At 41.6% G+C, this 10305-nt stretch overlaps 1 protein-coding gene across 2 annotated transcripts in view; it reads left to right on the forward strand.

Moving 5' to 3' along the window:
* The window catches only part of LOC109488304 (cyclin-dependent-like kinase 5), a 16749-nt gene extending 8722 nt beyond the window's left edge, over positions 1–8027 (forward strand). Inside the window, exons 1-11 of one of the 2 annotated variants that reach the window (XM_019792493.1) lie at positions 2179–2286; positions 3024–3112; positions 3695–3762; positions 4089–4149; positions 4361–4417; positions 4632–4802; positions 5010–5106; positions 5424–5493; positions 5681–5741; positions 5921–6001; positions 6310–8024. In XM_019792493.1, the coding sequence (XP_019648052.1) occupies positions 2250–2286; positions 3024–3112; positions 3695–3762; positions 4089–4149; positions 4361–4417; positions 4632–4802; positions 5010–5106; positions 5424–5493; positions 5681–5741; positions 5921–6001; positions 6310–6408 (891 nt within the window). In that variant the 5' untranslated portion in view covers positions 2179–2249 and the 3' untranslated portion in view covers positions 6409–8024. Of the gene's footprint in view, positions 1–2178; positions 2287–3023; positions 3113–3694; positions 3763–4088; positions 4150–4360; positions 4418–4631; positions 4803–5009; positions 5107–5423; positions 5494–5680; positions 5742–5920; positions 6002–6309 lie in introns of those variants that run through there. The other variant, XM_019792494.1, reaches the window with a different exon arrangement.
* Positions 8028–10305: the final 2278 nt, after the last annotated feature.

Genomic DNA, 10305 nt, shown 5'->3' on the forward strand with positions numbered 1-10305 from the left:
CCATGTTGGTGTCCCTACTTGCATATCAGTGAATTACGGGCATACAGAATCCTGTTGTTTGATTGGCCAACTTTGAAATACACATGTTCTGTTCTTAGAGCTTAGTGAGTTCGAACTTAAACATTCAGAATGTTTTCGAGCTCAATGAAGCTGAAAGAACAGAAGGAAATACGTCAAATCTTTGAACAAAATGCAGAAACTGTGACCTACAATTTATTGAAATGTAAATGAAGACACCAACATGGCTGCAGCATCTTTAGCTATCACACAATCTGAAACAGATGTTTGTTGTAAGATCATAAGTTTTACATTTTCTGTCTTTGCTGATGATGTCAGTCACAGATGTCAAATCCAGAATCATGCCCAGGCACAGTTCTGGATAGTCCACGTGTATCCAGAACCATGCCGGGGGCAAATCTACGTTCTTGGATATGCAGAGACTTTCCAGAACCGTGTCTGATCCTAAGTAACTAAGTAGACATGGTTCTGGAAACCATACATCAGTCAGAGAATGTTACAGTACTTGTCATGTAGACCTTAGAATGATTTTGAGTGAGATAAAGATAAACCGTTTGATTGACAAGTTTGATTGACATGTGAGTGACCCTGCCCTGTTGACATTGCGGTTCCGGTCATTACGGTGTCCGGTTACGGTGTCCGGCGCTCACCCTCGCTGACTCTGCTGCGCCGCTTGCTGCTGCTTAGAGCGAGAATCTGCCGCCTGCCTCTTAGAGCGCGAAGACTCCGCCCCGCCCACCGGCCGCATCTGGCCGCCGTACGGGTGCATCCGCTGTGGCATCTGCTGCATCCCAGGGTGCTGGAGTAAACAATAAACAATAAATAAACAAACAAACAAACATCACATCCGCTGTGGCATCTGCTGCATCCCAGGGTGCTGGAGTAAACAAACAAACATCAGTGAGAACCCTAAATTTGAACATTTTGTGAGATGTGCAAGGATTTTGGAGAGAGGGGGAGCACTCTTGCTTGGGGAGAGCCCTGGTGCCGAAATAAGCATCTGCTGGGACATTCGCTGCATCCCAGGGTGCTAAAACAAACAAACAAAAAACAAGCCATCATGGTGCCCAAAATCTAATCCTTTTGAGGTCTCATCAAGACCTATCCACCCACTACTACTATCTAAGTTTCATGACTATCCATGCCGCCAAGAGGGCCTGCAAGGGGGGTCCCGACAACGCTCTAGCCTGCATTCGAAAACCTCTCGATTACGCTTTACGACAAATTCCAAGTGGCTACAACGCATTACGTAGAATCAAAAACGCCGAATACGCTCTACGCAAAAATATTAGAGCGGTCCGTCTACGCTCTACGGAAAAGGGCTTGCGGGCCCCCCGCCCACACTGGACACACCGTGGTAACTTCAGCACTGGAAATCTAGGAAGGAATCCGTCTCACCACCGTACCCTGATTGCTGAGAAAGCCAAAACAAAGCCTTTGCTAGCCAACGGGGAACAAAATCTTATAACATCATCTTCTGAGTCAAATTTCCCCACATATCAGGCCCCCTCCCCCAACACTGCAACCACGCATGCTCGGTACCTTTGGGATAAACTAAACAAGACGTTGAAGCTAAAATTTACCACAAAATCAAAACCACAGCGACAAAACCGACCGAGGGAACAGTCTACCGAACCCCTCCTCACCTTTGGTGCCTCTACATAACTTATGGGACGCCAAATTATCATAATTTAGGAATCGCAAAGCGCCGTGGTGGGGAGGGGGGCGCAAAACAACAAGGCGCTGTTGTGATGCCGACTTCACGATCAACAAAAACAACAACTTTTATAAATTTCTCTCCCTCCCGCGCGTTCTACAGATGCACTAAGGGATCCTTTATTGTTTTGTGAGACTTACAGGGTATCCAGAAGTGGGAAAAGCCCGCTGCATGCCCGCTTGTTGCATCCTCTGCAACACAGAATCGGAAATCTTTCACCGCGTCTGGGTACACCGAACAAAGGAGCTGTCCGGTGTATAATTTTCACTGCCTGAAATTATTCGAGGATTTACAAAACTTCATATTCCTAAAAATACCGTAAAACGTCTTTCTTCTGTTTATGATAGTAATTTTACCTCAAATATTTATATTTTTATGTCCTAAAATAAGGGAAAATTTTTAAAATATGCTGCTGTTTTGATGATATTTACTAGGCATTATAAAAGAACATCGCGGCTAATCCCATGACGTCATCAGGCTATCCCGGCGTGAAAGTGCAGTGACATCTTCAAATATGCAGAAATATGAGAAATTGGAGAAAATTGGAGAAGGTAAGAATTTATATTTCATTATTTCACACCCCAAGGGGCGTGTTGGGTTTCTGTACGAGCTGCCTGGGTCTTTGGAAAGGGATTTGCCGTACTGGGCTGCAAATGCGAGATTTGGAAGGGACATTCAAATTCAAAACACTGGGACTATTGTCAAGAAAGGGCGTTTGACACTTACTAAAGTGGTTTATGATTTTTGTTAATAATGAAATATAATCAACGCAGTTGGTGACAAATAATGTAAGGTATTTTGAGTACAGGTTTCTCTCTTTTTACGTAATTCTCCTTTTTTTCACACAGTTAAAATGTTGATATTGTTTATTGGAATGTGGATATCTTTTGTTCTTCTATCAAATTATAAAAGTAAACTTGAAGTTTAATAGAGGCCAAAGATAATACATTAGCATACAGGGATAATGTACTAGTGACTCACCTAATCACTCATCAATATTCAGATAATCCATATTTGTCCCACTTCAAATTTCCAAACATCACCATCATATATGAGCAATCACTGTTTATGTTTACGTCACTTAATTTGGTAACGTTAAGCCTGTGCAAATTATTGGTAGGCAAATCAGCAAAACTGCCACCTTGTTTTGCCTACCACTTGCTGGCTGTAACGCCATGGCAATCGCTTGACCCAACCTGAGAGAACAGACCGTACACAGATCATGATGCCATTACCTTAGTAATATTAGTACCTACGTACACACTAACAACTCTGCCCCCCCCCCCAGGTACATACGGAACAGTGTTCAAGGCCAAGAACAAGGAGACCCACGAGATCGTCGCTCTGAAGAGGGTCCGACTGGACGATGATGATGAGGTAAGAACATCACGCCTGTCAATCACTCCTGTCAATCAAATACCAGCATAGCCAGGTGTCCAGTCTATCGCGGTTGGTAACAATCCCTAGCATTCCTGACTAGACCTTGTGTACTTGGGAAAGGCACTTTGCACAACTTTCCTCACTCCACCCAGGTGTTGGAAGGAGAAACCAATAGAGCCCTGGACGCAGTGGATAACCACTGCCCCTGCGGCTTCAAACAATAATCTTCTTTAATCAGACCCCTTCCTGGGCACTTAGATATCTAATCCAGTACCCCTTTGGCGAATATCTAGCACAGACTGTATTATCCAACACTCAGACTCGGGACTGTCACGGCCAGGTCAATGAAATTATTTTGTGTGACAGTCCCGAGTCTGTGTTGGATAATACAGTCTGTGCTAGATATTCGCCAAAGGGGTACTGGATTAGATATCTAAGTGCCCAGGAAGGGGTCTGATTAAAGAAGATTATTGGGATGTTAAAGTTCTGTTTCTTAGTATGACATCAATTTTGTAGAACACAGACGTTACTGTTGTTTTGTTCCTTACATTTAAATGTGTTTCCCTGCTCCATGTACAGGGAGTTCCAAGTTCTGCCCTGAGGGAGATCTGTCTACTGAAGGAGCTGAAGCACAAGAACATCGTCAGGTACAGAAATCTTGCAGAGAATGACAGAAAAGCTTCAAAACAAACTCAATGGTACACAGTACAAAGTCTGGAATCTACTACTAGTACTAGTACATATTAACAACACTTTTGTAAATTTAAGGCTAACCTAACTAATACAACAAGAGTGGGTGGCTAATATGGGATAAGTATGAAATTTTACAAGGAATTCTGTTGTTACAAGGAATATCTGTTGTACTCAAATGATCCTCTAACTTTAAGAAAGAGAACTTCTGGAGAATCAGAATGGACACAGTCTGCAGACAGACATTATGACAATTGTTCTAAACTGTCTCCCCCCCCCCCAGACTACACGATGTCCTTCACAGTGAGAAGAAGCTGACCTTGGTGTTCGAGTATTGTGATCAGGTAACCAATCAATCAATCAATCAATCAATCAATCAATCATACGTATGCACACAACCTGCTGTACACTTAAATGTATTTTTCAATACAAAGAGTGACGATATGTATTGTGTATTGTGTGAATGTGTATGTGTATGTATGTGTGTGTATGTGTATGTATGTGTGTGTATTCAGGATCACACCACTGATATCAGACCACTTCTTGTATCTTCAGGACTTAAAGAAGTATTTTGACAGCTGCAGTGGAGACATTGATCCAGAAACAGTCAAGGTAGGTCACAGGTCAAATGATGTAGGTCATAGGTGAAATGGTGTAGGTCACAGGTCAAATGGTGCACATATTACTTGTTATTTTCGTGAAATTTGATATTCAAATAATGCAATATTTGAATGTTGCCTTATTGTTGCAGTCGTTTATGTACCAGTTGTTGCGAGGCCTGGCGTTTGTTACACATGTAACATGTTTGTTTGTTTGTTTGTTACAGTCGTTTATGTACCAGTTGTTGCGAGGCCTGGCGTTTTGCCACAGTCACAACGTCCTTCATCGTGACCTGAAGCCTCAGAATCTGCTCATCAACAAGAACGGGGAGCTGAAACTTGCTGACTTTGGACTGGCTCGAGCCTTCGGCATTCCGGTTAGATGTTACTCCGCTGAGGTAAGTTTTGTTTGGGTAAATTTTTTAAAACAAATTTTCTTGGTGTTTAAAGTTCAAACTTTTGATCCAACACAAAGTTCTCTCACACCTAGCTTTCACATAAACAATAAAAAAGTACCATGGCTGATCATCAAAAGTTCCATGCCACATGTCTCCTGTAGATGAATTTTAAGTTCATGACCTTTACCCTGTGCCCTCTGCCCCCAGGTCGTGACCCTGTGGTACCGCCCACCTGATGTGTTGTTTGGGGCCAAGCTGTACTCCACCTCCATAGACATGTGGTCAGCTGGGTGTATATTTGCAGGTGGGAGGGCTTGTTTCTTCTTGTTACCTCCATGGGGTCTTGTTTTAGGGTGTCTGTGTGTCTGTCTGTCTGTGTGTCTGTCTGTCTGTGTGTGTGTATGTGTTTGTGTTTTGTTTGTGTGTGTGTGTGTTCGTTTGTTTGTGTTTTCTAATATTGGGGCTAGCTGTAAGTATAACCTAAGACGGTATGGATGGATTGTAATGATGGGTTGTAGGTAGCTATGTCTTGGGAAGACAAAGGTTAAGATTGATTGAAGGCCTCCTGGTAGCTTTTCTTGGTACTGCAGCTGCAGAATTTCCCAATTTTTGTTTCCCCAGAGCTCGCTAACGCCGGCAGACCGCTGTTCCCTGGGAATGACGTAGACGATCAACTGAAGAGGATATTCAGATATCCTTTTATGGTTACCATCTTTCTGTGCTCTTTAACCACCAGTGTACATGTAGTTCCCTCAGTGTCTATGGACTGCTGCACTCTTTACTTCAGGCTCTTTTTTTCTACACTACTTGCTGTGTTTTCTTCTGAGTTCCTTCCTCCAAGGTTGTGCCCGAGAAAAGTTCCTTAACCCTCCGTGCACATTGTTGGGGACTCCCACAGAAGACACCTGGCCTGGCATGTCCAGACTCCCCGATTACAAGGTCAGACTTGCTTACAAGTTTTCTCACAAGTTAAAGTTAAAGACATTATTACTGTCCTTTAATTTTGATATTTTGTCAACAAAGAGCTCCATATAAGTGCAAATAATTTTCAGTCCTATTGATGACATCTAAAGTGACTGAAACTTTAATGCAAACTGTGATATTTGTGTTCCCCCCAGCCGTTTCCTATTTACCAAGTCACGACGTCGTTAGCTGTGGTCGTCCCCAAGCTGTGTCCCAAGGGAAGAGACTTGTTACAGGTGAGGTGATGATGCAGGGTTCAATCCAGGGCCAACTCTCCAGGGCTCAAGCCAGCACGAAATTTTTCTGTTACCGGTAGCCCATGATTGGACCTGGGGGAGAGTGCTTACAATCTACAGGGGAGGGGTTACTGGCTTGAGTTTTTGAACACTTCAATTCTTGGTTGATAACTCTGATATTTGAAGGCATGACTGTTCCTTGTTCTTTTTTGGGCTGGTATCAGATACTTGGTGGTTGGTCACCACATACAGTTTTCTGTTGTCCTATTCTTGTCCTGTAACCGTGCTATTCTTGTCCTGTTTCCCAGCGGCTGCTGGTGTGTAACCCCGCCCACCGGCTCTCGGCTGACGAGGGGTTAAACCACCCGTATTTCAACGACCTCAGCTCCGCCGTCAGAACAGGGTAACCACGGAGACCACGGAATTGCTGCGATGATCAAAAATATGTACTTTCATGTTGCTATGGTAACACAAATCTGATTAGTAGTTTCTTTGAAACTTTCAAAATTGTAGTTTTTGCATCAAAGGAAAATCTGTATCTGCTCAAAAGAGGTTTGCATAATGGACCATTGTGGCAGCAGGTTGACATTTTTTTACTTGATTTGAGTCATAAGAAAATTATATGGAAGTAATTAAGCCTGGTTACCAGACCTTTTATAGCTCCTGACTCCCGAGTCCTACATCCTCTCCACAAATATCAGAGAGAATGTAGGACTCGGGAGCTATAATAGGTTTGGTAACCATTGAAGTAACTAATATAGATGAAAAGCAACTAATGAGATTTTTGTGACCACATAGACACATTCCTGTTTTGTATTCACCTGTTAGCAGAATGATTGACACCTTTCAGAAATGATTGACATGTGGTAAGTCATGAAGATGCAGACAGGTGTGAACTTTTGTTTTGCAAAACAGACGAACAATCCTGTAAAAGTCAGAATCCATTAAGCACTGGACACCTCAGATTTGCCAAGTCATGTCTGAAACTCCCCACACCTTCAGTTCTGTCATTATGTAAATACAGGGCTTGAAATTCATGTTTTAGACTAGCTGCTCTGGTGCGCCAGACCAAAACACCTAGGTACACAGAAGAAAAATTGGGTGCACAACAAGAAATCAAGTAGAATGTCAGCAAAACTAAATTACAAACTCTCTTCAGAGCTTGAGTCTGAAAGTGTATAGCTAGCTTCAAACTTTTGAACTAGTAAAGCAACAAAGATTTTTCTTACATTCAAATATCAAGAATATGCTGTGTATCTGTACTGGTGTAAAACGGTACCTTTACATGTGTACCTTACATTAATACATGTATCTATAGGTGCACTGGTGCATCCACAGTTAGAATTAGGTGCACAGCTCCAATTTGGGGTGCACAGAAGTGCATATTTACAGTGTTTCCAGCCCTGGAATGGACTACAGTTTTTTCAGTGTCTTCCCAAACCTACAGACCAGGGCTGATGTTACTGATGAAATAACAGTGATAATGTGGGATAGATATCTCCAATCAGTACAATCTGAGCACTGGAAAAAGGCAGCGGACGAAATGTTGAAATACATGGACAATTCTGGGTTTTCGGGCACATGTTGTGTTTTGAAGGGACTGGGAAAATTTAGTGGATGAAATGTCAAAATTAAAGGACAATTCTGTGGAATCAGGCGAATGTTGAGTTTTGAAAGGTAGATCAGTAAGAATCAGAATCAAAAATGATATTTTACTCTGTACAAGTATTTTTACTTTGCCGACTTGATGTTGGCCTTGTAAATGTCATTTTTATAAAATCATACTTTTCCTTTCTCTTTTGCTCCCTCTGTCCTGTCATGTTCATTCTTTAATCCTTCTTTTCTTCCTTCCTTTCTCCTAGTTCTGTAAACTTCTGACTTTACTCTGTGCAATAACAGCCATGATTTAATGTTAGTCCAGTCAAGGAGGTTTAAAATCAACCTTCTTGGTCCAGTGAAAAAAAAAGAGAAAAACAACTTGTAGATTACGTAGTTCTGTTCCAGTCTGTGGAGAAGAGACTGAAATAAACATGTCTGAGATATAAAATGTGTCTCGTTCTTCTCAATTTGTAACTGAAACATGAAATATAACAACTGTTGGAAGGAATCCTATGGTGTACTCAAAAGCGCCCTCCAGTGGTTTGATGAAGAAGTGCACCAACTTACTAAAGTAGCTCTTTGGCCAGCAGCTTGCTCTAGTTCTGTTTCAACAGCGGTTTGGAGGTGCGTTAATGCATGTATTATACGACAACTGTAAGGGCACCAGCAAATGTATTAATTTCAACTGCCATTTTGTGGCGCTCTTAGAGAACTACCGAAACAAAAACTGATCTGTATATTCTTCTAGTCTACACTAGACACCTTTGAATGCTGAACATATAGTCAAAATTGGCTTAAATATTTGGCCAGGGGAGTTTGCAAGCCATAGAAGGCTCAGTTTGCCTGCACAGTCTCTGTGGAACAATCATATACCCTTTTAGGCTGATTTTGACTCTTTATTCAGCCTGCAAAGGAGTCTGGTGCAGACTACTGCTACCTACCAACCCATGCATATGGTATGCTAATATTGTGTCCAGGGCCACACTGCAAAGCAGTGCTTCTGAGTGGGCCATCCTGGCTAAAGAAAACAGAATAGAAGAAACAAAGTTGACAGTAAAGTGTTTTCAAACAGACGTCAATGAACTCTTGAAAGCTTACACAACACAAAGTGGGTTCAATGACTTTCCTTCACAAAAATAACCACAAGAAGCTTCCCCCAGGCGAAAAACATCTCAGGAAATAAAAGTTATTAGTGACTGCAATATATCTAATTTTTTTTTTCAATGAAGTTCTGTTTTCAAACAGATGTCAATGAACCCTTGAAGGCTCCAGGTTCAATGACTTGACTAGATCTTGCCTCAGGTATGGTCTTGACAAAAATAACCACAAAAAACACCCCCAGGCACAAACCATCTCAAGAAAATAAAAGTTATTAGTGACTTCAATACGTCTAATTTTTAGACTGTAAAATCTTCTCAAACAAATGTCAATGAACTCTTGAAGGCTTACACAAAGCAGGTTCAATGACTTCACTGGATCTCTCCTCAGGCCTTTAATAAAATAACCTCAAGAAACAGCCTCCAGGCACAAACCATCACAAGAAAAAGGTTATCCGCCTACACGGTTCATAAAAGTCATTACTAAATGACGTGCTTTAATACATCTCGTCTGAGTCCAGAATCCAGATCTAATTTTTTTTAAATCAAGTCATCAGGAGTTTCTTGCTTAAGTAGCCTTGAGGCATATTTTCACAAGGTTGTTGACATCTGTTGGAAAACAAGCGTCTCCAACGTTGAGTTCAGTAACATGAACTTGTTTTGCTTTCTCAGCATGGTTTATCCTATTTTTTTTTTTACTGAAGTCATCAAGAGTTTCTTGCTTAAGGCATATTTTCAGGAGTTCGTTGACGTCTGTTTGAAAACGAACATGTCCAACGTTGAGTTCAGTACGCCAAAGAACAGTTACTCAACCAACTGTTACTTGAGTAACTGTTTTTTGGCGTATCGTATTACCTGGATGTCTAACCTTCATCGACGTTGAGTTCAGTAACCTGACAGCTTATCTAACATGTTTTTGCTTCCCGGCGTGTTTTATCCAATTAATGAACTGTTTTATTTTTTTACTGAAGTTATCAAGAGTTTCTTGCTTTAGGCATTTACGAGTTCGTTGACATCTGTTATAAAACAAATGCCTCCAACATTGAGTTCAGTAACCTGACAGCTTATCTAACATGTTTTGCTTTTCCGCGTCACACTGTGTTATTTAATCAAAAAGCTAAGGAGAAAAACATGTGACGAAGCACTCAAACCAGTAGTGGGAAACCCGCCATGGGAATAGCGAAAGCCTATGGAGATTTATAGCAGTATTACACTAGCAAGGCACCAAACCTACATTGTGGCCCAACTCAAAGTTTAGACAGTAGTGACATGTATTAGACAGGGGCATTAGCTTTCTGACATTGCACTTTCCTCTTAGAAAATTAGTCTCAACCAGGCCTCTCAGGATGAAATATGTGACCTACAGGCCTTGGGATGTTATAATTACAGGTGTATTGGGAATCAACCAAAACAAAAATTATTGTATTTATTGTATTTTGAAAGACCCCCAAAAGCCTGAAGAACGAGGCTATATTCTCCAGACCAATTTTTACCCATTGGATTGATGAAAAATAGTCTAGGAGATTGCCACATGTATGGGCAAACCTGAGATCGCTCCCCATCCTATTTCTAATGCCTTATGCATGGCCCCAAAAAGTCTGAACAACG

Source organism: Branchiostoma belcheri, unplaced genomic scaffold (assembly GCF_001625305.1).
Source record: "Branchiostoma belcheri isolate BF01 breed outbred unplaced genomic scaffold, Haploidv18h27 scaffold93, whole genome shotgun sequence".
NCBI classification, from domain to species: Eukaryota; Metazoa; Chordata; class Leptocardii; order Amphioxiformes; family Branchiostomatidae; genus Branchiostoma; species Branchiostoma belcheri.